Genomic DNA, 27,873 nt, shown 5'->3' with positions numbered 1-27,873 from the left:
CAGGCCTGCTCCCTTGGAGGTTCCTGACTCATGCCTCATCTCGTAAAGGTCTCTGGCTTGAGCCTGCTCCCTTAGTGGTTGCTCCTTTGTGCCTCCAAAATAACACTTCTATAAGTTACTTTGGTCAGGCTGTTTTGCCACTGCAACAGAACAATCACTAATATCACGAACCAAAATTTACAAATATTGTCACGAATGTGCAAAACTTCAAATATCATGTATTGCTTGTGTCAATGAATACAGTACCTTTAGGGCAAATCAAGAATTTACAACACTTCAAAACCTCAAGTATTGATGGTGGCAGTGAATAGAGTCCCTTTAGGACAAACCCTACTGTTGCAGAATATTTTACACTGTAAGGATGTGTTTCTGCCTAAGGCGCCTTCTGATTGGTTTAATAAATAGCTAAATGGCCAATAGCTAGGCAGGAAAACATAGGCAGAACTTCTGGGAAAGAGAGGGACTGAGAGGGAAGAAGAATCTAGGCACACAGGAGACGTCAGGAGACACTGAAAAGGACATATAGTACAGAGTAGTGGTAACTAAGCCGTGTGGAAGAGTGTACATTAACAACAGCAGGTTAATTTAAGCTATAAGTGTTGGCCAAACAAGCCTAAGCTAAAGAAATGGCCACGCTTTCATAATTAATAAGAAGTCTCTGTTGTTATCTGTAAGCTTGTGGCTGACAAAATGTTTGCTATAGCCTAGGAGTTTCTTAAAAGGTTAAACCAGGCTGGAGAGACTTGCTGTTCTTGCAGAGGACCCTAGCTCAGTTCCCAGTATCCACCCGGAGTGACTTACAATTTTGTAATTCCTGCTCCAGGAGATTCTATGCCCTCTCTGGCCTCTGTAGCTGTCCACATATGTGTATATACACTCTGTCACAAATACATGCATAAATAAATAGCAAAATAAATTTATGCTTTTAGTGTTAAAATAGGGGTTGAGTTGGCAGCTAAACAGGTAAGAATACACACTGTTCTTGCAGAGGACCCAAATCTAGGTCAGTTGATCCAGGTGAAGGAAGGCGAGATAGGAGTCTAGCTAGTCAGTCAGTCCAGACAAAACTGTGAGTTCCAGGTCCACGAGGAAAATTCTGTCAAAAAGTAAGATAAGCACAAGAGAGGGAGACATCTGATGTTGACATCTGACCTTCAGATTCACACACACACACACACACACACACACACACACACACACACACACACATCATACACGAATATTCTTAGCTTTATTAACTATGATAGTCAAAAGGTAGAAACAACCCACCAAAGTCCACAAACTGATAAATGGAGCAGTTCATTTGGCAAATCAACATTGTACCAGCTGGTTTTGTGAGTCAACCTATCATACGCTGGAGTTCACGAGATCCAGTGTAAGGCAATTTCTCAACTAGTGATCAATGCGGGAGGACCCAACCCTTTATAGGTAGTGCCATCCCTGGCTGGAATGATGAGCAAGCCAGGGGAAGCAAGCTAATAAGCAGCACCTTCCACGGCCTCTGTATCAGCTCCTGCCTCCAGGATCTTTTGAGTTCCTGTCTTGAATTCCTTCAGTGATGAAGCAATGTGGAAGTGTAAGCTAAATAAGCCCCACACACACACACGCACACTCACACACGCACACTCACACACGCACACTCACATACACACACTCACACACTCACACCCACACACACGCACTCACACTTCCTTTTTGGTCACGGCGTTTTGTTACAGGTATAGGAACCGTAACGAAGACAAATACTGTGGGATGTCATTTGTCTACGAAGAGGACTGATGCTGCAGCCAGGGAGGAAGATTGAACACATCTTCTGTATGAAAGAACTGATTTGTGCTTGCACGCATTATGATTTAATTTAAACAACATATCAAAACAGCTATTTCACAGAGAAAGAAAACCAATGCATCACGCTGTAGTGGGGAAGAATGGGTAGTGGGAGCGAGAGCCAAAGGGTTTAGATAAACTGATTATAAATGTACAAACATGACCAGGGCACCTGTTACAAAACTGTGACTCTACATAATAAGAAAGAAAAAACTCCTGCGTGGGTCACCTGAACTTAGCTCCCGTCTGGCTGTGACTTCGGCAGCGTTGCTTTCCCTAGGCCTTACCTCCTCATAGGCCAAGGATGGCGGTGATAGTTTTCACTTCCTGGGGTTGTGTAGGCTGAAAGAATAAATACAGATTAGAACAATGTCTGAAAATAAGAAATAAAAACTGCTTTGTTGTCTATCCCAGCCAATAAACAAATATCTTACTTTAATATATACTGGAGTGTCAAGGATAAGGTATTTGCACAGATTATATACACAAACGTGTGGTAAAACCTTTGAAGTTATCTTTTCCTTGAAATAATCTTTATTTATTTGAGACATGGTTTGAAGTACCCTTCCCTGCCTTGAATTGTCTATGCACCCAGACCTTCAATTTCTGATCCTCCTGCCTCCACCTCCCAGCACTGATTGTATCCAGCTATTCTTGTAGTAATTTTAAGTATATCATATTCAATAATTTTAAATACATAAACATTGTTATGTTTATTTTGATAATTTATATTTTACTCAATTTTCCCTCCTAATTGACATTTATAAAAACTTAATTGAGTGTCTGGAAAGACAGCTGAGTAGTTAAGTGCACACGTTGCTTCTGCAGAAGATCAGAGTTTGGTTCCTTATGAGGTGGCCCACAGTTCAGGGTAACTCCAGCCCCAGGAGATCTAATGTCCTCTTGCAACTTCTTTGGACACTGCATGCACTTACACAAGCACACACACACAGACCCATATATACAGAATTTACAAATAAAGAAAGATTGAAAATTTCCTCTGTTGTAAGGTGGAATGCAGTAATAGAGGTCAATTAGTAAAAACTGCTAAGACACAAATGGAGGAAGTTAGGGGGAATCCAATTAAAATTTGAGAAAGTTACAGAAGTAACTCAATACTCATACAAATCTAATTAGGTTAGCAGCACTTAGCACTTTTTTTAACTTTAAAAATAATACCAATCAAAATCCCCACTTCTTCCCCTCCTCCCGCTTCCCTCCTGCTCCTCCCACAACTTTTCCCCCCACCCAACACGTAGCACTTTTTAAAAAGCTATTATCCAGCCTATTTAGTGACGAAACAATAATGCTGGAAGTCTGACCTGAGTCTGACCCCTGAGACTCATTCATTTTCCTCCTCAACACAATGCTAATAAAGCACAGCTAGCTAAACTCTGTGTAATGGAGTAGTAGCACCTCAGCAGAATACAGCGAGGCAGGCAAACAGACAGTTAAATTCAGACCACTTAAGTATAGGCAAACTTAAGGGTTTTCCATTCTGGTATCCAAGGTTTTGTTTTCAACTCGAAAGTTTCTACCTAGTTTGACCCAAAGGGCTTCCCGTTGCACTGTCTCTAAGCGCGCATGCTCAGCCGCTAACCTTTGGCATTTACTTCCTGCTGCCTTCACGATGGCGGCTCGCGGCGTGGGGCTTTTGACCCGTTTGCCCCTGCATTCCCAGAGAAGGAGCCACGTCCAGCGTTCTATTCCCAGGCATTTCAGTTGTCCAGGGACTGCAGCTGCGAACTTCGGGAGCGAAGAGCAGCCTTTAGGCGTTGCGGAGACAGGTGCGTGGGGTGGCCGAGGCGGGCGGAGGGCGAGCGGCGCGGGCCAGGGGCCGGACCCCCGAGGCCTGAGAAAGCCAGCGGGGCGTTCGTCGCTGTGAAGACGACTTCCCGCGCTCAGCAGTGAGACATTAGACCAGGAACACAGTCGGCGAGTGTCTGTAGTTCAGCACAGAGCTCCTGTGCGATGGGAGTAACAAAGTTGGCACCCAGTGGCGTTTGCCCCACTCCTGACTCCAGCGTATCTTTTGGTAATCTGTTTTAGGGTTACTAGTACTGACCAAAAGCAACGTGGGAAGGAAAGGTTTTTTTTTACTTTTTCCCCCCCTCACTTCATTGAGGGAAGCCAAGGCAGGAACTCAGACTGCTCGGGAATCTGGAGCGTAAGCTGATGCAGAGACCATGGAGGAGTACAGCTAACTGGCTTGCTCACGGCTCACGCAGTCTACTTTCGTTTTTGTTATTTTATTTTTTTAATTAATTTTTATTGAGCTCTACATTTTTACTCTGCTCCCATCCCTGCCTCTCCCCTCCCCTTCAACCCTTTCCCATGGTCCCCACGCTCCCAATTTATTCAGAAGATCTTGTCTTTTTCTACTTCCCGTGTAGAGCAGATCTATGTAAGTCTCTCTTAGAGTCCTCATTGTTGACTAGGTTCTCTGGGATTGTGATTTGTAGCCTGGTTTTCTTTGCTTTATGTTTAAAACCAACTTATGACTGAGTACATGCGATAATTGTCTTTCTGTGTCTGGGTTACCTCACTCAAAATGATGTCTTCTAGCTCCATTCATTTGCCTGTAAACTACAGGATGACTTTTTTTTTCTGTTGTGTAGTGTTCCACTGTATAAGTACCTCATCATCTTTATTCTTCCGTCGAGAGGTATTTAGGTTGTTTCCAGGTCCTGGCTATGACAAACAAAGCTGCTGTGAACATAGTTGAGCACATGTCCTTGTGGCACGATTGAGCATCCTTTGGATATATATATCCAAAAGTGGTATTACTGGGTCTTGAGGAAGGTTGTTTCCTAATTTTCTGAGAAATCGCCACACTGACATCCAGAGGGGTTGTACCAGCTTGCACTCCCACCAGCAATGCAGGAGTGTTCCCTTTACCCCACAACCTCTCCAGCATAAGTTGTCATCAGTGTTTTTGATCTTGGCCATTCTTACATGTGTAAGATGGAATCTCAGAGTTTTGATTTGCATTTCTCTGATGGCTAAGGATGTTGAGCATTTCCTTAAGTGTCTTTCAGCCATTTTAGATTCCTCTCTTGAGAGTTCTCTGTTTAGGTCTGTACTCCATTTTTTATTGGATTATTTGTTCTTTTGATGATGAATTTCTTGAGTTCTTTGTATATTTTGAAGATCAGACCTCTGTCTGATGTGGGGTTGGTGAAAATCTTTTCCCATTGTGTAGGTTGTCGTTTTGTCTTATTGACCATGTCCTTTGATTTACAGAAGCTTTTCAGTTTCAGGAGGACCCATTTATAGTTTCTCTCAGTGTCTGTGCTACTGGGGTTATATTTAGAAAGTGGTCTCCTGTGCCAATGCTTTCAAGTGTACTTCCCACTTTCTTTTCTATGAGGTTCAGTGTGACAGGCTTTATGTTGAGTTCTTTGATCCATTTGGATTTGAGTTTTGTGCATGGTGATAGATGGGCCTATTTTTATTCTTCTACATGTTGTATGCAGCAGAAGGATGGCTTCTATTTTCGTATCCAATCATTTTAGGTGAGTTGTCGTTTTATAGGTGAGTTGAGTCTATTTATATTAAAGGATACTAATGACCAGTGATTGCTACATCCTGTTAATTTAGTTTTCATTGTTGGTGATGTTAATTTGTGTGTTTTTCCCTTCTTTGGGATTTGCTGATGTGAGATCATCAATTGTCTGTTTTCGTTGATGTAGCCAACTTCCTTGGGTTGGCGTTTTCCTTTTAGTATTTTGTGTAGGGCTGGGTTAGTGGCTAGGTATTGGTTATGGTTTTGTCATGGAATATCTTGTTTTGTCCTTGTATGGTGATTGAAAGTTTTGCTGGGTATAGTAGTCTGGGCTGGCATCCGTGGTCTCTTAATATCTGCATAACGCTTGACCAGGACCTTCTGACTTTCATTGTCTCCAGTGAAAAGTCAGGTGTAGTTCTGATAGGTCTGCCTTATATGTTACTTGGTCTTTTTCTTTTACAGCTTTAATATTCTTTCTTTATTCTGTATGTTTAGAGTTTTGATTATTATGTGGTGGAGGAACTTTTTTTTGGATCCAGTCTATTTGGTATTCTGTAAGCTTCTTGTATCTTCAAGGCGTATCTTTCTTTAGGTTGGGAAAGTTTTATTTTATGAATTTGTTAAATATATGTTCTATATTTCTGAGTTGAACTTCTCCTTCTTCTATACCTCTTATTCTTTGGTTTGGTCTTTTCATGGTGTCCCATATTTCCTGGATATTTTGTGTTAAGCTTTGTTAGATTTAATGTTTTCTTTGACTAATGAGTCTATTTCCTATATTGTATCTTCAGCGCTTGAGAGTCTCTCTTCCATCTCTTGTATTCTGCTGTTTATGCTTGCATTTGTGGTTCCTGATCGTTTTCTTATGATTTCTGTTTCTATAATTCCCTCGGTATTGTCTCTATTTCAGTTTTCAAGTCTTGAATAGTTTCTTTCATATATTTGATTGCTTTTTCTTGGTTTTCTTTAAAGGATTTGATGATGTTTTCCAATTTTTTGTTTGTCTTTTCATCCATTTCTTTGAGGGAATCTCTTATTTCCTCTTTAAGAGTCTCAAACATTCTCCTGAAGTTATTTTTAGGTAATTTTCCTCTGCTTCTTCTGTAGCATCTGTTGGTTGTTCAGGTCTTGCTGTTGTAGGTTCACTAGATTTTACTGGTGTCATGTTGCTCTTTATGGTTTGCATGTGTTCTTATTGTCTACTCTTCTTTTTCTCTAATTGGTGTAGTTGGGGCTGTCTGTGATCTGGTGATCAGTCTTCCAGGTGCCAGTGGATCTAATGTTCAGATGGTTGCTCCTCATATTGCAGTCAGAGTCACGGTTCCAGTTACCCATTGGTCACTCTGTATTCCTGGAGGTCTCTCAGAGCTCCCAGGGTTTGCTCTGTTCCTGTGGAGTTCACTGCCTCAGGCCTTCTCTGGTCTAGGTTGCTGGTTCAGACCTGTTTCTGTAAATGTTCCTGGTCTGGATCCACTCCTGCGGAGGTCCCTGGCTTAGGGTTGATCCTGCAATGGTTTCTGGCTCAGATCTACTCTCTTGGAGGGCCCAGACCCACAGAGTTTTCTGGTTCCTGCCTATTCCCTCAGAGGTCCCAGACCGAAGCCCTAACCCACAGAGGCCCTGTCTCAGGCCTACTTCCTCAGAGCTCTCTGGTTCTTGCCTACTCCCTTGGGGTTCCCAGACTCATGCCCAGACCTGCAGAGGTCCTGGCTCAGGCCTAGTTCCTCAGAGGTCCCAGACTCACGCTTGGACCAGTAGGGGTCCTGGCTCAGGTCTGCTGCCTCGAAGGTCCTAGATTCACACCCGGACCCACAGAGATCTCTGGCCCTGGCCCACTCACTCAGCGGTTGCTCCCCTGTACCTGCTCCTGTGGAGTTTGCTGTCTCAGGTCTGCTCTGGCCTAGGTCCCTGGCTTAGTCCTGCCTCCGCATCCCTGTTCTGGATCCACTTTATGTTGTGGTTTCCCAGCTTGCCGAAGCTATTTATTATCTCCCTGCAGTAGCAGCTGCAGCACAGCACACAAGACCATTAGTGCCAGCTCCTGCAGTCTACTTTCTTATAGCACCCAGAACTGCCAGCACTAGGTGATACTATCCACAATGACCTGGTCTCTTTGACATCAACCTCTAATTTAAAAAATGCTCTAAGGACTTGCCTGTAGCCCAGTTTTGATAGAGGCATTCCTCAATTGAGGGGTCTTCATCTCAAGTTGACATAAAACTAGCCAGTGCAATGCCCATAAGATATCACTGGAGGCTGAATGCACCAAAGCCTACTGAACAGCCAGTTTTCCTGGCCCCTGGATCCCTCTCCCTGTGAAAGCGTCTATTCTTTTAGTGTTTCACTTTAACCTGTTTGGTAGCAGATATGCATCCATTGTTTTAACAGGAACCATCTAAATGTATACACTTTGTCCATTGAGATTCCATCCTCACTGAACCTTTCTTCCATCCTAAGAACTTTGTATGGTGTGATGGTGTTTGCAAGAAATTTGCTGCATGTTGAAATAGTGATTGGATTGGGTTTAAGAGAAGCTGCTTCTGTTAGAAATTCTTAACCCTGCAAATTCAAATAAGGATTCTGCTGAAGTCTCTTGTATGGATTTTCTTTGTGTGTGTTGTGCACGGGTGTGGGCATGTGGGTATGAGCATGAGTGCATGTGGGTACGAGGATGTGGTTGATATGGAGAACTGTTGGCATTGCTCTTACGCCTTGTTTACTGAGGCAGGATCTCAATCAAGCCCAGAGCCTGAAGAAGTGACTTGAGTCAGTCGTTGCTCTGGGAACCAGCCCTCTATCTATGACAGTGCCTCCATACCTGCCTGGCATTTCCTTGGGTTCTGGGTATCTGAATTATGTTCTTTAAACTTTTGTGGCTACCCGGGCAGTGGTGGCGCACACCTTTAATCCCAACACTTGAGAGGCGGATCTCTGAGTTTGAGGACAGCCTGGTCTACAAGAGCTAGTTCTAGAACAGGTACAAAAACTACAGAGAAACCCTGTCTCAAAAAACAAAACAAAACAAAAAACCAGCCAAACTTCTGTAACACCACTGAACCATCTCCTCATCCCTGACTCCTTTTTATAGATGAGAAGAAAAAAAAAAGCAAGTCTGACTTTCCAGTTCAAGCTTTCCCATCTGTCCAGTGGCAGAAACATAAATAACACTCTCCTGACTTTGAGGCCATGCTCTTCCTTTGCTGTAGATTTTGTTGCACTTTTGTATCATCTGGATAATGTAGCTCAATGAATGTGCAAACTCTTGAGGGGCATGCCGAGTAACCAGAAGCTCAAAAGAGAAGAAAGTGTACCTTGGCCAGGAAGCTACTTATGCTTTTATTTTATACAGTCTTATACTGTTTAATTTACTTTTATAGCAAGCAATTGAACACCAATTTAGCCTCAGTAAAAACCAGAAGCAAGAATGTTTAAGAGGTAATTATACCCAAAAAGTGGTGAGGTGGTCCAGGCAGAGGTTATTGCATAAAAAGAGAAGAAAATGAGGGCAGAGAGGAAGAGCAGTCCAAGGCTAAGCTCAGATTGACAGGAAGTAGAGTAGTCTTTGTCCTTAACATGGAGGAAGGTAGTCTTCCCACTGCTAACTAGAATTACATAACGACCCTATGAATTGCACTCCTTCGTAGATACTGAAGTGGGGGAAGACAGGTGGAAGATAGTCTGCTGTGGAGTGACAGAAGTCTTCATACACCTGAGCAAAATTTGAAGGCTGAATGGAGGTTGGCCAGACAGAAAGTGAGCAGGTGGGCATTCCAACAGGGGTTGAAAGCCAGAAGGTTCTTAGCATGTGCTGGTAACTGTGTGGGCAGTGCCATATGTGAGAACTTTGAGGGCAGAGACAGAAGGTATGATGTTGAGGAGGAAGGAGGCAGCTTAGGCTGTGTTATTTAGACTTGACTTTACAGGTAGAAGAGATCATTTTGGCAGTAATGTGGAGCAGTCATAAGTGGGACAAAACAAGATGGATGTTGTGATGGCACAGACCTGAGATGAGTGTTGAAAACTGACACAGAGTGGAGAGGCGGGCACACATGAAAGAGTGTGTCTTCAGTATCTCGTACAGGAGGGATAAGAGTGATGTTTCTGCTTGTTTGAAAATGATGAGCGAGGTCAAAGCCAGAGTTCTCTGGTATGCCATAAGAGACTTGGCTTTGAGCTGGTGCTGATGAGGACAGTTTAGGGTTCCGCAGCTTGCACTGTCATGAACCCCAATCTCTCTCTTTCCATTGACAATATGAAAAGGTACTTTTCATATACAGTTTATGTTGTAATGAGGATTGGATCCACTGCATTAACTGGAGCACACTCTAACCTTAGATTTTAATTTCCCTGTGATAGAGTGCTTAATCAACAGCAACTGGGTATTAACTGTTTGAGCCAGATCAAGACTTTAGATGGAGAAAATTTTTTATAGTAACTCATTACAGTATGTTAAGTGCCTTATGATCATCATACTTAGACTTGTATTAATTTCCTTTATGTTTTTCAGTATTACGGATTGTACAGGTTTTGTTGTGTGTGTGTGTGTGTGTGTAAGTAAGTGGTAAATGAATGGTTTATTATTTTTGCTTTTAGGGTCTTGCAGAACCATTTTCAGCATTGTATCTCAAGTATTCCAAATCACAATTTTATTGATAGCCACAGAAAACAGTAAAATAAACCAAATGTGGTGGCACATTTAATCCCAGAACTTGGGAGGCAGAAGCAGGAGGATCTCTTGAGTTTAAGGCCAGCCTTGTTTACATAGTGAGTTCCAGGCCAACCAGGGCTAGAGTACCTTTTTGGTTTTTTGAGACACTCTGTAGTTTGGTTTCTCTGTAGCTTTGGTGCCTGTCTTGGAACTTGCTCTGTAGACCAGGCTGGTCTCAAACTCATAGAGATCTACCTGTCTCTGCCTTCCCAGTGCTGGGATTAAAGTGCTGGGATTAATCTGTCTTAATAAACATTAAAAGTTAGATTAAAAAGGTGCCAATGGCCAAGTTTGATCATCTACGTTTTGTCCCTATAAGCCACTTAGTGGAAGAAGAGAACTTACCCCAAAAGTCCTCTGACCGCCACATGTGTGCCAATGCATAGACATGTTTGTGCACAAACAACAAATAAATAAATTCTAAATATGTGGTTAGGATAAAATTATTTTAATCACATGTATAATCTTCATATACTTTATCAGCATGTGTTTTAAATTTTATGTGTGTATTAGTAGAAATGTTTTTGTCTCATTTGTAGGCTCTGAAGACAAGATCCCCCAAAAGAGATTCTCTGAGGTGCAGAAGGAGAGAAGAGAACAGGCTCAGCGGACTGTTTTGATACATTGCCCAAATAATATCAATGAGAAAAAGTTTCTCAAGTATTTATCCCAGCATGGACCAATTAATAAACATTTCTTCTATGAGAGCTTTGTATGTATCTAAATATCTAACTTGATGGTCATGCTTTTGGAGGTAGTTTTTGTTGCTTTTTGTAGTATGTGAACAAAGATCTCTTGGTATTCAACCTGTTCCTTGATTTCTTTAATGAGGCTTTCCCTCCTTGTGTTATGAGAAAAAGAACCCTTATTGTTGTGTTTTAGAACTGTACCTGATACATAGCTTAGTAATGAAACACTTGTCTAACATATTGGAGACCCGGGGTTCAGTCCCCAGCATTATGAAAAGCAAGCTGGAATTGTTAGTAACATTTAATGGAGCGATTCCATAATCTGAAGACATTTGAGCAGTGCTTCTCAACTTTCTAACGCTGCAACCCTTTAATACAGTTTCTCATGTTGTGGTGACCCAACCATAAAATTATTTTGTTGCAACTTCATTGCTGAAATTTTTGCTACTGTTATGAATCATAGTGTAAATATCTGGTATACAGGATATTTGATGGTAAGCCATGGCTTTAAGAACCGCTGCCCTAGAGTCTGGTGCTTTAGATAGTGGCAGAAAGGGAGATCTGAGCTTGTGCTGTCCTGTTACAGTGCTCTTTTCAGGCCACTGTCATGTTTCTTTTCCTAATTTACTTGTAATGAGTTGTATTCGAATTGTACCATTTATAAAATCAAATTGTATTTTGTAACGGTATCATTGTTTTAAAGATGCTGTATTTATGCGTTGACTATAACATTATGAAACATGTTCTTTTTTTTTCTTTTTCTCATGCCTTTCATCCAGGGTTTTTATGCTGTTGTAGAATTTTGCCAAAAAGACAGTGTAAACTCTTTGCAGAGTGAAGCACATACTCCAAACATGAGCAAAGAGTCTGCAATTCCATTTAAGTCACGTTTTTTGAACTTAAAGCTGAAGAATCTATCTAATCAGATACCTGAGCAGTTATGTGCACAGACAAGCAACCAGTCGCCTCCTTCAAGCAAGAAACTCTTTGAATTGCTGAATTATGCAGAAAGCGTGAGTTTTCACGTAACTTCAGATTTTTAAATGTATATTTGTGCATTATAAAAGTTCTGGGACTTTGTTATGTAGGCAGAGGCTACTCGTTCATTCCCTGCTGCTCAGACCTGAAATAATTACACAAAACTGTATTAATTAAAACACTGCTTAAGCCAGTAGCTTAAGTGTATTGCTAGCTGGCTCTTATATCCTAAACTAACCCATCTCCATTAATCTGTGCACTACAAGGTCATGACCTACCAACAAAGTTTCAGTGGGCTCCAGTAGAGGCGTCTGTTTCCGTGGCAGTTACATGACTTCTCTCTGACTCCCCTTCTTTCTCCCAGCATTCAGTTTAGTTTTTCTACCTAATTCTATTCTGCTAAGCCACTGGCCAAAACAGCTTTATTCATTAACCAATAAAAGCAACACATAGACAGAAGGACTTCCCACACCACAGTTACATTGATGTTTAGAAGGTACTGTGTTTAGTTTTGCTAGGTGAGAGTTGATGATGGATACATAGTGATACCAAGGACAGCTTTTTGCTAAGAGTTGATAGACTCTTAGCCTGTCAGACAGCTACTGAGTTTAGCTTGTGAGGTTATCTTGGCAACTGCTTTATGATATCAAAATTCTGATTTATTTTTCCTCCTGATTTCTTTCAGTGCAGTGAATTGCAGTATTACATATCCTTACTACAAGCCACCATTCTTGTATTCACAGACTTTATCTATTTGGTCAAGATGTACTTTAAAATGTGTATTTGCTTGGCTATTTTTTTTTTTATCTCTTTAAGGGTAATTTCTGACTTTTTCTAAAAACAGTACTTTATACTTTTTGCCTGCAAAGAGTAGTTTAACCAAGTTGTATTTTACTAGTGCTTTTAGTAGTATTTTTAAGAATCAGCTTTTAAGGGTTGGGGGGTGGCTCAGTGGAAAAACTGCTCCTATGTAAGTGTGGGGACCCAGGTTTGAATCCCTAGCACCCATGTGAAATCAGAGCATCATGTGTGCCAGCAATCCCAGCAGAGGGATGGTGGCATGGGCATGGTGGATCTTGGCAAGCAAGTCGAGCTAGAATGGTGATCTGTAGGTTCAAAGAGAGACCCTGTCTCAAAAAATAAGATAGACAGCAATTGTGGAAGACACCCAATGTTGACCTTTGATCTCCTCGTGAATGAAGAGGTGAAAGCACCTGTGTACACTAATGTACCACATACACATCCCCATACACACATATGCACACTTGTGTGAGTGCACACATGCAAAATGTTTATTTTTCAAATCTACTTTAAGACTAAAGGAAAAAATAATGTGTTTTTGAGGTAAATCTCCAAAGCAGTGGAAATGACATTATTGTATAAACCTAAATATCTATGTATTTTTGCTTTTTCTTTGGCCAGCTAGATAGACGATCAGCTGCACACTCTCCTGAAGACCTTCCAGCTCACAGAGGAAAATGTCCGGCTCCGCCATCTCACCTGCTCACTCATTGAGGACATAGCTGCTGCATATTTTCCCGGCTGTGTCATTCGGCCCTTTGGCTCCTCAGTGAACACATTTGGCAAATTAGGATGTGATTTGGACATGTTTTTAGATTTAGATGAAATTGGAAAACCCAGTATTCACAAGGTAATAATTATATAAATTTGTTAATTTTGTGTGTGTGGTATATATGTGCACATTTGTAAGTGTGTGTGTGTTCCTTAAATGTTCTCCACCTTATTTTATGAAACAGGCTCCCTCACTAGAGCTCAGTGTCCAGCTAGATAGGGTGGCACAAGCTCCAGGAATGTAGGTGTGTGTGCATGGGTATGTGTGCAGAGGCCAGATGTACCATTATAAGAAATCAGAAAATTTAGGAAATCTTTGAACCTTAATAAAGTTATAGCTGTTGATTTCTAACTTAGTAAAGATGACTGAAGAATGAAGTTTATCTACTAGAGATTATTTGGAGTTGTAAAGTATTTCTTTGTGTTGGTCTAACATGGAGTCACTTACCATGTCCCTTCTACTTGTGCTACACAGAGAAACTGTTTCAAAGAAAAAAAAAGATTTTTTTTTGGATTATGGGTTTAAGAATATATCTTTATTTAATATTATCATAGATTTACCAATAGAAAAATTAATAGTAACAATTTAAGTACTCTTAAATTTGCCCAGTTTCTAAAATGTTGCTGTTGTAGTTTGTGCAATTCTGAACTTGTTGGCACTTCACCTTGTTTTATAGTTCTTTGTCTGGTGGCTTTTATTCTTCAGCCTAAGTTGAGGGAATTAGAAGTGTGTGTTGACCCAATTTCTAGGTCTAAACTACGGTGTATGATGCCCAGTGATGGACAGGGACTAACAGGTTGTTTACTGAGGAATAAATGGATAGTCACTTGCTAATTGAAATAATAAATTTCAGTGTTTCTGAATTTGTTTATGAAATGTGCCAATGAACTTAACACACACACACACACACAAAACCTTAGAATGAAATAGTAAGCTTACATCTGCCTTTGGTTTTCTTTAGTTTGGCTTTTTCTGATAGAAAGCCATGTATGTTGCAAGATTTAGGCAATAGAAGTGAAAATTAGTAACTGTGTCCCAAGTAGTGTTTTCCTGTTGTCTGACTGGCTGGTTTGGGCTGTATGCTTAGTTTCTGTATTTTTCTTCATTAGATTTTCTTCCACCATGTAGTGCCATATGAGAAGCACTCATGGAGTTAGCTGTCCTACAGTTTTTTCTGAGTGTGTAATGTGAGTGCACATGGGGTGGTACATGCACATGTGTGTGCTTGTCTGTGGAGGCCAGAGTTCAGCATGGGGCATCTTCCTATGTCTCTCCTCTGTCTTGAGACAGCATCTTACTGAATTCAGCACTCAGGGATTGGCTAGTTAAGCTGACCAGCAAGCACTGGTTGTGTGTAGACACCAAAGGAGCTGTCTCCCTCGCCCCACTCTGTCTGAGTTTTATTTGAGAGTCTCCTACCTTTGCCCATTGTTGGATGTGTTTTCCATCATCTGCACCTTCCATAATTACATTGTTTTATTTCTGTGCAGGGTCTGTTGATCTGATGAGCCTATGTGTTCTCTTGTTTCTTATATTGTTCATCCTCTTGCTTTTTATATTGTTCATCTAAACGCATTTACGCTTTGGTAACAGACAGTCTCCCAGATCTCTGGGTTTACTCATCAGCTGTCTGTCGCTTGCTGAACTGAATCCAGTGACAGCTCTACTTACCACTCCCCAGCAGCCAGGCTGCCTGTCACTCTCTCTGCCTGTTCTTTGTGTCCCCATAGATAGCTGAGGTGTGAACCTTTATGGCTTTTTCTGTCTCTACCTAAAAATGATCTGGGAGTCTCTGCTTACATACAGAGCACACCGTATGGGCTTCGTCCTCCACACATGCCCAGAGCAGCTTCACTATCTGTCTTCCTGGCCATTCCTCATAGCTCCAACGCTCTGCCTCTGCGTCTGCTGCTCAGAAGAGTTTTATTTCTTTGTGTGTTTGTTTTGTTTTTTTGTAGTGCCATGTGTCCAGCCTCACTCTCTACTGTCCACTCTGATTCTGGTCTGCCATCCTGGGATGAGTTGATTTCAGATGTATTGATATATATATATTTTTTTGTTTGATGAATGACATTTTGACATTTTTCTTTGTTTACTTTTCCATTAACCTTTTCTATCTAAGGAAGCCTCTCAGTCTTGTTTTCTCTTGTTGATCTGCTCTTTTTCTGCCTGTATTCTCCCCACACTGTGAATTAATAGGTCCATTGAGGTGCAGTGGCTGAGTGGAAAGGGCATGTGTATGTATGTGCAGAGAATGTATGTGGTAAGTGATTCTGTGTGTATTCGTACTTAATGTACACACTCAACTGTAGTGTGCATGTTGGTTATAGAAAGTCAGGGTTTTGCAAGTTAGCACCTCATACTTTATGAAACTCTTAAGGCCGCCAAGCGCCCTTGAGTCTGTTTTGCTTTGGTTGCATGTGTCTCAGTGTTGATTTGTTTTGCCAGAGGTTCTTTAGACTCTTTAAGTTCTAAACCATTCATTCCCCAAAGTTTAAAAAACTCCCTTTTCCAAAAATCTCCTCATGATTATCAATATTTTTATATTTAGAATGCAGGGAATTTTTTGATGGAATTTCAAGTGAAAAATGTTCCTTCAGAAAGGATTGCAACCCAGAAGATCCTGTCTGTAATAGGAGAGTGCCTTGACAACTTTGGCCCTGGCTGCGTGGGTGTTCAGAAAATACTAAATGCTCGATGTCCCCTCGTGAGATTCTCCCATCAGGCCTCTGGATTTCAGTGTGACTTGACTACTAACAATAGGTATGACCTCGCAAATTTATTCACTTTATTGTGACTATTCTAAGGTATCAACTTAAAACTTTTCTTGTTTAAAAATAGCTCAGAATTCTTTTAGACATACTTCTGTAATGACCTACTGACCAACCTGTATATGTGTGTGTCTATCTGTCTGTCTGTCTGTCTGTCTATCCGTCTATCATTTATCTGTCTGTCTTAATGCAAACTCACTAAATTGGGTATAATGGCTCACCCCTGTAATCTCAGTTCTGGGGAGTCTGAGTCAGGAGGATTGTGTATTTGAGGCCTGCCTGGGCTACATCCTAAGTTATGTCAAAACTGTCAACGTTTTTTAAAAAGGTGAACAGTTAGATTATAAAGTAGAAATTTTTTTAGTATTATTGCTTAATATACTGTTTAGTATACTCCTAAACAAAATATTAGAGTATTATGTTAAGATGTTAATAGGACGGTGAGATACTGTTCCTCCTTCTGTCCTTTCTTCCCTCCTCCCTCCCTCTCTCCTCTCCTTCCCCCTTTCCTTCCTTTAGTTGTTTTACTTTTGTTTAATGCATACGTGTGTTTTACCTGCATGTGCTTCATGTGTACTTCATGTGCGCCTTGTTCCTGAGGCCAGAGAGGGTGTCGGGTCTAATGGGACTAGGGTTACAGAGGGTTGTGAGCCACCATGTGGGTGCTGGGAATTGAACCTGGATCATCTGGAAAAGAAGCCAGTGCTCTTTACCACTGAAATGTACTCTTACCCTGTGCTGCCTGTTTTATGTTAGAAAATAGAAGTAAATCTTCAGTTTGACACCTGAGTGTCTCTAGGCATTGTCTCTGTTGAATACTAAGGTAGTATGTGATGGCTTGGATCAGAAAATGCTCAGAACAGCTTGAGGTTCTTAAGTTTCTCTTCAGTGTATTAGTGCTGTATTAGCTAACCACCCAGTAGCTTAGGAAAAAGTGGGCTGTGAAGAACAAGTTCTTTTATACTCTGAACACTTTTCCTGGGCTCACTGTAATTTGATGAGTCTATTCCTTACTCGGGCACCTATTATTTGTTAGATGAGTAATTGTGACTGGAGGTCTAGCTTAGAGCAGCTTTATTTAGTTCTCCTGTCAAGTCGGTGCTGAGTACTTTTGGACTGCCCTCAAGTAACATGTGGTATAATGTCATTGTGTTTTTTAACCAAGTTTAATATAAAATTAAAGTACATCCTATACTCCCTATGGACCTGCCATTGGTTGGCCACTATTACCCCAACACATCTTGGAGGCAGGGCAGATTGTAGGTCAAAAGGTTTTGTGTCTGGGTTGATGCTCCAGTCCCACCACTGGAAGCCTTGCCTAGTTACAGAAAATGACTCTTTAGGCTCTGTATCCCCCATTACTAGGGGTCTTTGCTAGGGTTACCCTCACAGATTCCAGGGAGTTTCCATTGCAGTAGGCTTCCACATTGCCCATGAAATGCCCCCCCCCCCCATTCCTGTATCTCTCCCAGTACCTGCCCGCACCTGATCCCTCCACAACTAGGAATTTCAGGACAATACTTTTCCTGATCAAATGAGTAGAATGTTTTCCTGGGTAGAACAGCTTGTTTGCAAAGGACTGGATAAGTAAGGTGTGAGACTTCAATGCAGAAACAGTGTTCCTGTCTACAGTGTCAGTTACGAAGAAGCCTTAGACATTGCACTTTTTACTTAAAAAACCATGTTTAGGAACTTGACTTTATAAAACAGTCTGTTTCAGAGCTTGATTGTGGGTGTCTCTGGTTTTAAGAGTGTAGGAGTTGCGGTGCCTGTGCTGAGAGTCGAGCATTTATATTGACTTGAACATTTTGAATACACAGTGGTGGCGGTTGGTTGGTTTTGAGGCAGGGTTTGATGTAACTCAGGCTGGTCTCCGGCTTGCTCTATAGCTGGGGCTGTCCTTCAGCTCCTGGTCCCTATGCCTCCACCTTCCACCTGATTGCAGGTGCTTGCCATCATGTCTGGCTGCATAATGCTTTTGGTTTAATTATGGTGTTCAAAATATAAGCAAAAGACAGTGAGATACTTAGATCTGTTCCCAGTTGTCTGTCTTTTATTTGATTTGTACCCTAACTCTGGGTTTGAAGATTTTTTTGTTTTCTGTTTTACCTTTTCTGTTTTGAAGTATTGCTTTGAAAAGTTCTGAACTCCTTTATATATATGGCTCCCTGGATTCAAGAGTCAGAGCCTTGGTGTTCAGTGTGCGATGCTGGGCTCGAGCACATTCGTTAACAAGCAGTATTCCTGGTGCGTGGATTACAAACTTCTCCCTAACAGTGATGGTCATCTTTTTCCTCCAGAGAAGATCGCCCCCCATTCTTCCAACTCTGGATTCCCTAAAAGCCCTAGCAGGTAAGACTAGAAGTGGCCTTCCTCTTGACACTGGGTTGACATTTATGATGTAATATCAAAGCATGTATATTTGTAAGTCATGTCATTTACTTCTTGATTTTTAAATCTAAAAAGAAATGAATAAATTTTAATACTGAATCTAAATTTTAAAGTGGTGTGTATGTGTGTCTGTGTGTGTATTCATCATTGGTCATAAGAACTGGTGTTGTCTAGCTAGGCCTTTGGAATTGAGAGTTGTCCCCTTATGGTGTCAGTTGGCAGAAATTTACCATAGCTTTGGAACAGCTGAAGCCTCTCACTTCGTTGACCCAGTCTGAGACCTAAGAAAAAGCATTGTAGGTATGGCTGTCAGTCAGTACAACTGTTGATTTCAGGTTGATTGGCAGTTGGTTCTCTATAATACATTGTAGGTATGGCTGTCAGTCAGAGCAAAGCAGGATTTACTTTTTAGTTTTTGGTTTTAAAATCACTATGGAAGAACTTTTCTTAGACGAATGTCTATTAAAGTGTAGTGGAGACCACTTTGGGGTGAACTTATCAGAATACTTTTCTTCTTCGTGTGCATAAAAAGTTATGGCGTTCCTGTTTGCTGGTTTTAGTAAGGTTAGTATTAATGTCGACTAAGTCTGTGGCTAAGAATAAAAACAGTGTTAAAGTCAAAAACTGTAAGATATCTTGGGAGTTCTCTCTAAAATTATTTTGTTTTCTTGCTTGTGTTTTAATTCCTGGGGCATCTTTCAGAACTCCTCGAACTTTGTTGTAGGCTGCTCAGAATCCAGGCTGAGACCAAAGCTCACATTGTCCGCACCTGTGCTTGCCCTTTGTGACCCTCCTCCCCCTTTTCCCTCCACCCTTGACGCCTGTGGGCATCCTCCCATCCTGCTGATCGCAGGTCAGGTCACCACGCCCCTCTCCACCTGCGCTGCTGCCTGCGCATCATCCTCTGATGGGCCTTTCTTGTCAGCTTCCTTGAGCCTGAGCTGTTCCATTTGCATATCTTGTTGCTACCGCTGTCATTCCATAGCATAGTCACCAAAACCGCGTTCAGTTTCTCAGAGTGTCTGAGTCAGTAGCTCTGCAGCGAGGACTCAGATCTGTTTTTACGAACTTTGGGGGATGTACTCCACTTTTTGAAAGTCCTACTGACCCATGGGATTTGATTCTTTTGGCATTTGCCCTTTAATTGTGGTGGGTCTGAATAAATCAGCTTTTTTTTTTTTTTTTTTTTTAATAGATTACAAAACTTTGTAAATCCTTCCTAACCCTAGGTCATCACAATGAACTTAAATTTTTTTTGGTAAGTTTTATAGTTTTACACTTGGACCTGTGATCCATTCAAGTTCTTTTTGACGTGTGAATGTTCAATTATTTTTGTATTATTTGCTTTGAAATCAAGGTCCACTTTCTCTTTTTAGTTCTTTTTGTACCTTGACCAAGATCAATGGCAATAAATTGCCCATATTTGTGTGGGTCTATTTCTAGACTGGTGAATCTCTTCAGTTGCTCTCTCCCCCACCGCACAATTCCACAGTACTTGATGTGCTGTAATACTGGAACTTGATGTGGCTAATGTGATTGCTACAATTGTATTCTCTCTAAAGTCATTTTAGTTCTTTCCCTTTCATTCAGAATGTTCAGACCTGCCGTGTCTATCTACAAAGCACTCTGTGGGTACTCAAGAAGAGTTGATTTCCTACAAGCTTTAGTTCAGTTATCTGTCTGCCTGTTTTGAGTTAGTTGACAATTTCATAAATGTACGTAATACATTCTGGTCACACTTGTCTGCTCCCCCAACCTTCCACTAACTTCTCCCTTTCTCCACCAAATCTTCACCCCTCTTCCATTTTAGTAGTTAAGGTGGCTGATGCCTATCTTGTTGGCCTTTGTCCATGTTGTCTGGGAGATACCTAAAGTAGGAAAAGAGCGAGGGAGAGAAAGAAGAGGAAACATTAGAAAAACAAAACATTTGTTAGGCTTGAATGCAAGGTCTGGAAAAAAACAAAGATGATTTTACCTTAAATCAAATTGCTTTCAAGTTTCAATATTTCTATAAAATCTTTTTAGTGAAAAGGAAAATGAATAGAGAAAGTTTCTGGATTTTTTTGTTGATATTTATTTATAGAAATATTTTTAGTGTGGCTCATTTTTCTGTTAGTAATTTTAATTGAAAATAAAGATTTTTATATATTTTGATTATGGTTTACCCTCCCCCCATTCCTCCCAGATGCTCCCCACTTCCCCAGCTACCCAAATCAACAATTTTTCTTTACCTCATTAGAATACAAATAGGCAGCTAAAATAATAATAAATAATATGACTAAGTAAAAATAAACATGGAAAAATGGAGCTGAAGAAAGCACAAGAAACAAGTGCAAATGCTGAGACACACACATTTGCACACACAGAAAACCCATGGAAACAAAACTGGAATCTGTACTGTGTAAGCAAAGGGTCTGTAAGGGAAAAGATGCAGCATGAGACAGCAGCCCTCCAAAGACAGCTTTGTGTACCCAGTGAAACTCAATTGAGTTATCAATTAGAGACAGCTTCTGCGGGGTGAGGGATGGCGGCTTGTGTCTACTTCCTCTCTCAGCACTGGGACCTATCTAATTTAGACCTGTAGGCCCTGTGCTTGTGCCGCAGTCTCTCTGAATCCTTTTATGTGACTCAGTCCTGTTGTGTCTAGTGGTCTTGTTTCTTTGTTGTCTTCATCCCATTTGCCTCTTACAGTCTTTCTGCCCTTTCTTTGCAGTTCTCTGAATTTGATGAAAACATCCTGAGTGTTCCAAGGTTTCCTGCTCTCTGCACATTGTTCAGTTATGGGTCTCTGTTTGTTCCCATCTCCTGAAGGAGGAACCTTCTCTGATGATGGCTGAGCGAGATACTCATCTATGAGTATAGCAGAATGTCATTAGTAGTCATTTAATTGCTACGTTCTTTTAGCAGAACAGTTGTATTTGGTTTTCCCCTTGGGTCCAGGACCTGTCCAGGCTTAGGTTCTTGTCGGGAATGGGTTCCATCTCATGGAGTGGGCCTTAGTTCCAGACAGTTAGTGTGGCTGGGTGTTCTCACGACTTTTGTACCACTATTGCACCAGAGTATCATGCAGGCAGGTCACCATCACCAGAGTTTGTAGCTAGGCTGGTCTTCCCTTTCTCCTCGCATAGTGTACAGAGCACTTCTAGTACTGTGAACACTGGTCAGAGGGGTAAAGGTTCTAGGTAGACACCAGATTGGCTTCTCCATCATCAGTGAGCTATGCAGGAGTTGTTTTCAGCAGGAAGTCCTTACTATCAGGCTGTGGAGAGCAATCAATATCCTGGTTGTTTAGGGGCTTCCATGGGACTCCTTTATTAGTAATATTTTAAGTCAGAGACATTCCTGGGGAAAAAAGGCATAACAGTTAAATGATGGTGAATATATTTGACTTATGCTGCCACAGAATGTTTAAGCTGTCAGTCTCTTGACTTATTAAAAAGCATGTATGTAGATTTCATAGGAGTAGAAGTGTTGATATAGCTGTGTGGTGGATGTGTAAGGCTGCACACTGTAGTGGAGGATGCACACTAGCTCTGTAGGGTGTGGAACATGAGCAAGAGGAAGAGATAAGTCTCCATGTTTCCTTCAAGACGTGCATGTCCTCAGTATGTTTCTGCCACCTCCCAAGAGCACCAAACTGATAGTAAATCTCCAACAAATGGGACTTTGGCAGATATTCCAGATGCAAACTAGCAGGAGAACACATAACATTGGGGGATAGGAAATATGTCAGTAATTTATTTGCTTTTTTTTAAATTTTTTTAATGTAAGAACCAGATAAAAAGGAGACAGGTTTGAAGGGACCTTATTATCTCTTTCTAGTTTTTCCCTGGGGAATGTAGGCCTCCACAGTCATTCAGATTATTAAGTGTCTGCTATAGAATGGATATGGTTATGGGTCAAACTGGGCAGTCTGGTGACAGCCTGTGGTCAAAATGCAGTGAGGTGAGTTCAGTAGGTGGCTTGAATTCAGAAGCATTCAGACAGGAGGTACTGCAGGCTAGATCTGTGAGACTCCAGTTTGCTTTGGAGAATCATCCTGTACGTTGTGTATTGGGATAGGGGTGAGAGTAGGTGAGCAGTTCCATGGTGCCTGTTGACTTAACAAAGTAAAGACAGTGACTATGTCTCATGATACAATGCCAGTAGGAAAGTGAATGGGTGGTCTAATTTAGCCTCTTAGAACAACTAGTTTGTGCCATTGGATCAAAGCAAAAACAGTGTTAAGGATGGAAAAGAAAATCAATTGCCGACTAATGATACTCTGATGTTTGTTTATCAGAAAGTAGAAACTGCATGTTTTCATTTTTAACTAGAAAACTGATTAGTTCAAAGATAGATTAGAAGCTTTGAGTTGCTAGAAGTTAATTTTAGTACAATGAGGGACATGTAGCATTATTTTCTCTGTTGTCTGATCATCTCAAATCCTTTTTAAGTGGTTTTAAAATCTATGAACATGATTAATTAATAGTAGGACGTCAGTATTTAACTCCTGTTCTGAGATAGGAAATACTTTACACTGTGACACTCTGCTTCTGTGTGTTTAAGATGCTGAAGATAGATGTGTCCTAGACGGGAACAATTGTACGTTTATCCGGGACTTGTGTAAAATTAAACCTTCGGGAAACACAGAAACATTAGGTAAGTCTTTTTTCCTTTCTTCTTGTTCTTTTTCAGATTCATACAGATTTTCCTCTTACTTTCTTTATCTTGTTTTCTTGCAGAATTACTACTGAAGGAATTTTTTGAGTATTTTGGCAATTTCGCTTTCAATAAAAATTCTATAAATATTCGACAGGTAAAAATGTGTCAGCATTTGTTACAAACTAACTCTGCTCTACCAAAGTTTTAATTAGATTTTTCCTAAAGCACTCTAAAGAATGCTCAGGTCCGAGTAAGGGTCATGAGACAGAACTGAGATGGGCTGTGGCGCTCGACTGAGCTCTGTCATCTGCTGTTGTCTTGATGCTAAGACTTCCTTCAAGATGTGGCATAGCGTCCCCAGAGTTCACATATAGTTGGTTAAAATAAAGATGTGCTCAGTGGAAGAATTTATCTTATTTTATTTTTGAGACAAATTTTGCTAAGTACATCCTGTTGGCCTTGGACTTGTTTGGTTACAGGTGTGTGCTGACTCTGGACATCCTAAGGATGGATAGACTTTACTACTTCCCTCACTTTCAGCTGTTGGGGCCTAATTTAGCACATGCCACTTTATAAAGATTGACTTTATTTATATTCTCTCTTTTTTCCCTTCCTCTCTCCAAGCCCTTCTCTTTTTAAGTAGTTGTAATATGTGAAGAGGATTTTTGTTGTTGACCTAGTCCAGATACTTATCACCTGAGCATTGATATCATCATTCATAGATTATAAACCTAAGTAGTTTTCTTCACAGCATACCACAAACTACGTGGGAAAAGGAAAAGCTGGTTATATACTCACTCGTATAAATGCATATGTAGCCAGGACCCTTGGGAAAGCAGTTCTTTGCTGTCTGACTTCCGCTGGCCTTGTGTGTCCCTTCTTACATGTATGTTTCTTCTCTGTCGTCTGTAGGGAAGGGAGCAGAACAAGCCCGACTCCTCTCCTTTGCACATCCAGAACCCTTTTGAGACATCTCTCAACATAAGCAAGAATGTGAGTCAGAGCCAGCTGCAGAAATTTGTGGATTTGGCCAGAGACAGTGCCTGGATCTTAGAACAGGAAGATAAGGGTCAGCCTTCCCCTTCAAGTAAGCAGCCCTGGGGGCTGGCCGCCCTCCTGCTGCCTCCTGGGACAGCCTACCCATCTCTCTCCAAGAAGAAGAAAAAGCTAATGAGTGAAAAAGTCAAAGGCTTGTTAGCATCCATAAAAAGTAACAGTACAGACATTTCCAAAGGCACCCGTGGAAAGAGAACAATCAATACACAGGCATAATGGCAACTGCTTTGGATCCCGGGAAGAACTGCCATGGAACTTTGACAGGCCTTAACTTTTATCTGATGCCATTTGTCACCATCTCATTACACTTTTACTTGACCTGAAGTTCTGAATATTTCTTTCCAATCAGGTGAAATTTTATTAAAATATCAGTGGCAAAGAATATGTAAGAGACATATTTGAACTCATTATCCCCATGTACAGGTGATGAATGCAATAAAATTCCAAAATTTGGTAATACTCTTTAATATCTATATTGTGTTTTCAGCCAGAGTTCTCTTATTAGGTGTTTTGTTTTTTGATTGCTATACAAAGTAATGGGTTTCACAATGGGCTCCTGTATAGACCCTTCTTTGTGAGCCTTCCCCACCCTCCCTGAGCACCCTCTCTGGTTTCTATCTCCCACCAGCCCTGCCCTCCCCTCCCCTCCCCGTACGACCTACCCCCCAAAGGTCCCTCCGTGCTGCGTACATACATCCAGAGAGAGGTAAAGTGCAGCTGTGACTTTCCGGGTTGTTGACAGCTTAGCAGCTCCCGACACAGTCACGACATCCTTGTTCTAAGTCAGATATGTAAATTATGGATATATTGTGCTTTAAACTATATTTTGTTTAGAAATCTAATTTTATTTTTGTTTCCAAAAATAAAACCATTTCTACTGAAATGTGAATAGTATTTCTAATATTTCTTCACTTCTCTTTTTGAGATCTCTATGTAAGAAATAAATACATTTACAGAGACGTATTGTATTCTGTGTAGTAGCTTTCCTAGAGATATCAATGGTCTAGAGTTAAAACTTGGCTTCATGGCAGGTCGCTGTCCTTGGCTGAGGTTGTTACAGCCTCAGAATGGGAGTAGTAATAGTGCCCACTGCTCTAGGATGTGTAGCTGAGGTGTAGGAAAGGTGTTGGTCAACGCCTGACACAGTTAGTGCTACAGGCTGAACCCCCGGCATCCCAAATGCAGCAGACAGTTAACCTCTACGTGTGTGCCTAATGACGAACCTTGGAGGCAGGACCAGGTCCACGCACTGCATTCATGTCTCCATGCTCTGTGGACATGTAGCCCTGCTGTTATTTGTTACTGATGTTATCTGTGAAAGTGGCTCACGATTTTCCACCCTGGAGTTTTAGCACTTCAGGGACTTTCTGGTTGTTTGAGATAAGGGATGTTCACCCTGTACTTAGCGATGCTGCTGCTGCTCTCTTGACTTTGGGGACATTGTCCCAGGCAAACACTTTACATCAATGTAAGTCCTAGGCCCTAGCTGCTACTCTTCAGAGTTTATAGTCTACAGTTATTCTTCCTGCTACTCAAAATTCAAACTTGGACCTTGTAGTGGTTTTAAAGTTTTAGAACAGAATTCTAATGAACTTGGGATATTTGAGGAAATCTGCAACTGTGGATTTCTGAAGCGAATCTGCTCACAGGGTGTGCTCTCGCCACTCAGAGCCGATGCCAAGCAAGCAGCAGCTTTCTTCTACCGGCGGTACCCAGCAAAGGCTGCTTTCCTTTGTTCTTGGAGTTCTTTGTGTGAGGTAGAGCTTGATGTTGGTTTGTAAAGCAACTCTGAACGTTTCCAGCTGAAGTGACTTTCTTTCTCTAGCCGCACATTTTCTTTTGTGTAGATTTTAAAGTTATTTAAGCATATAAGGTGTATGTATGTGAATATTCTTTTTTTAAATTTTTAACCTATTCTCTTTTACCTTGATACTGATAGTCTGTCTTTTCACATCAAGATGTAATTATGTGATGAATTTTAATGTACAAATTCTGTTTTGAGACAAGGTTCATGTAGCTCTGACTGACTGTGAGCTCACTGTGTAGCAGAAAATGACTTTGAACTCCAGCCTCTGTCTCCCAAGTGCTAGAATTACAGATGTGAGTCCTACACCTGGCTAAAACTTTTAGTATACAATTTTAAAATAAAGGTTTTTATAAACATTCCTGTCCTGTTACAGCAAAGTAGGTGTTTTGTGTGTGTGTCTGTGGCTGGGGTGTATGTGTTGCTGGTGGTGTGTGTGTGTGTGTGTTACTACTACTGGGATTACTTTATGCCTGGATCCGTGTACATTCCATTTAGGCTGACACTCTACCACTGAGCTATATCTGAGCTCCATAATAAATAGTTTTAAGCTGTATTTAACTGAATATAGGCTACACATAATGTATTTCCTCATATCTTTAGTATATCACAGCTCCGTTGTGTGTGTGTGTCTGTGCATGTGCGGTCGTGCCGGGTTGATGTGCTAACCTGGGCCAGCAAAGCCCTGGGACCCTGTGGGTCTCCCTGGCACTGGAGCTGCAGATGCGCATTGCGTACCAGCTTTTGTGTGAGTACTGGGGACCAGCTCAGGTCTTTATGTCTCCTCTGCTGACTGAGCCATCTCCCCAGCCCACTGCTGGGTTTTACTAATTTATTTCATTATAATAATATATCAGTGATTTGACATTGGTCTTACTGAATTGAAATTAATTACAAGGATAAAGAAAAGTTCAGCTTTTCCCTAGGTGTGACTAGGCTTTCATGTGTAGTTTTTGCCTACATTGGTTTTCTTGAGTACATGAAAATAATTTTGATGAATTACCTAGATCAAATTGATTTGAGCTCTGCATTATTCAAAGTTCTGTGACCCAGCAGAATAGTCTTGAGGTTGTTGCCTATCTTTAGCAAATTTGATAATCAGCCAGAATTGGTCTGGGAAATGAGAAGTGGCCCAAGGCAGTCTGGGAAAGCAATGTATCTGCCATTCACAGTCAGTATTCATGTGTGTGAGAGAGGGGAGTAAGGACAATTGGAAAAAAATGGCCTTCCTGTTGTCATTTCTGTTTGCCTGTCTTCACTGTACACTGTCAGCAGGGATTAGATTCTTCTAATCCCCCTATGTTCCTGGGATTAAAAAGCTTCAGAGGCGTCGTTTTGAACTCCTAGCCTGCTGGTGAGGCAGTAGGAGAAGGCTGTGTCTGCATGTCTGAATAAGATGAGAGACATCTGCACCAGAGCCATGGGGAGGTGCAGTCATGCAGAGGCAGCAGCTCCCAGAGCAGCATCAGGCACTGAGTAGCTGTCACTGTGCCTTCATGCAGTCTAACTGGTAATGGATCATTCAAAATGCTATAGATTGCGTTTCTGATCAGATCACCAAAGGTAGGTCTTGTAGAGAGAGTGGGTAGACAGTGAGAGACTGCGGATTATCTCAGCAAAGGGAATGGGAGTCCGAAAGAGAAAATATCAGAGACCTAGAGGTCTATATTACTGCTTAGAGTTAAAATTGAGTGAGGTCATGTGCTGGTTTAGTTTTGTTGTTTTTTTTCCAACTTGACCCAAACCTAGATATATCTTGGAAGAGGAGATCTTAATTGATAAAATGCCTCTGTAAGACTGACTTGTCGCAGGTCAGATTTTTTCTTGGTTAATTATTGATGTGGAATTGTGCAGTCCTCAGGGCAATGCCACCCTGTGCAGGTGATCCTGGATGGTATAAGAAGGCAGGCTGAAGAAGACATGA

General features: G+C 41.2%; 1 protein-coding gene across 3 annotated transcripts; it reads left to right on the top strand.

The window, feature by feature from the left end:
- Nucleotides 1–3,456: 3,456 nt before the first annotated feature.
- Mtpap (mitochondrial poly(A) polymerase) lies at nucleotides 3,457–26,274 on the top strand. Of its 3 annotated transcripts, XM_057787925.1 has the most exons (10): nucleotides 3,552–3,614; nucleotides 8,980–9,096; nucleotides 10,583–10,755; nucleotides 11,512–11,745; nucleotides 13,137–13,361; nucleotides 15,835–16,046; nucleotides 18,180–18,406; nucleotides 22,994–23,086; nucleotides 23,170–23,243; nucleotides 24,002–26,274. In XM_057787925.1, the coding sequence occupies exons 4-10, from the start codon at nucleotides 11,587–11,589 to the stop codon at nucleotides 24,359–24,361; spliced, it is 1,350 nt and encodes a 449-aa protein (XP_057643908.1). In that variant the 5' UTR covers nucleotides 3,552–3,614; nucleotides 8,980–9,096; nucleotides 10,583–10,755; nucleotides 11,512–11,586; the 3' UTR covers nucleotides 24,362–26,274. The 3 variants fall into 3 exon arrangements, with proteins under 3 accessions (XP_057643907.1, XP_057643908.1, XP_057643909.1); XM_057787924.1 differs by lacking the exon at nucleotides 8,980–9,096 and having other exon boundaries at nucleotides 3,457–3,614; XM_057787926.1 differs by lacking the exons at nucleotides 3,552–3,614; nucleotides 8,980–9,096; nucleotides 10,583–10,755 and having other exon boundaries at nucleotides 11,618–11,745; nucleotides 13,133–13,361.
- The last annotated feature ends 1,599 nt before the right edge of the window (nucleotides 26,275–27,873 follow it).

The sequence above is a fragment of the Chionomys nivalis genome, chromosome 13 (genome assembly GCF_950005125.1).
Source record: "Chionomys nivalis chromosome 13, mChiNiv1.1, whole genome shotgun sequence".
Classification (NCBI taxonomy): Eukaryota; Metazoa; Chordata; class Mammalia; order Rodentia; family Cricetidae; genus Chionomys; species Chionomys nivalis.
The sequence above is the reverse complement of the archived record's forward strand: the minus strand, read 5'-3'. Positions and strand labels throughout refer to the sequence as shown.

What these genes read in the sequence shown, in the direction of transcription:
- Mtpap (XM_057787924.1), top strand. Translation starts at nt 3,458, where the DNA reads ATGGCGGCTCGCGGCGTGGGGCTTTTGACCCGTTTGCCCCTGCATTCC. An exon ending in TGCTGAATTATGCAGAAAGC is followed by an intron (nt 11,746 to 13,136) that starts GTGAGTTTTCAC and finishes TTGGCCAGCTAG; the next exon opens with ATAGACGATCAGCTGCACAC. An exon ending in ATTCTATAAATATTCGACAG is followed by an intron (nt 23,244 to 24,001) that starts GTAAAAATGTGT and finishes TGTCGTCTGTAG; the next exon opens with GGAAGGGAGCAGAACAAGCC.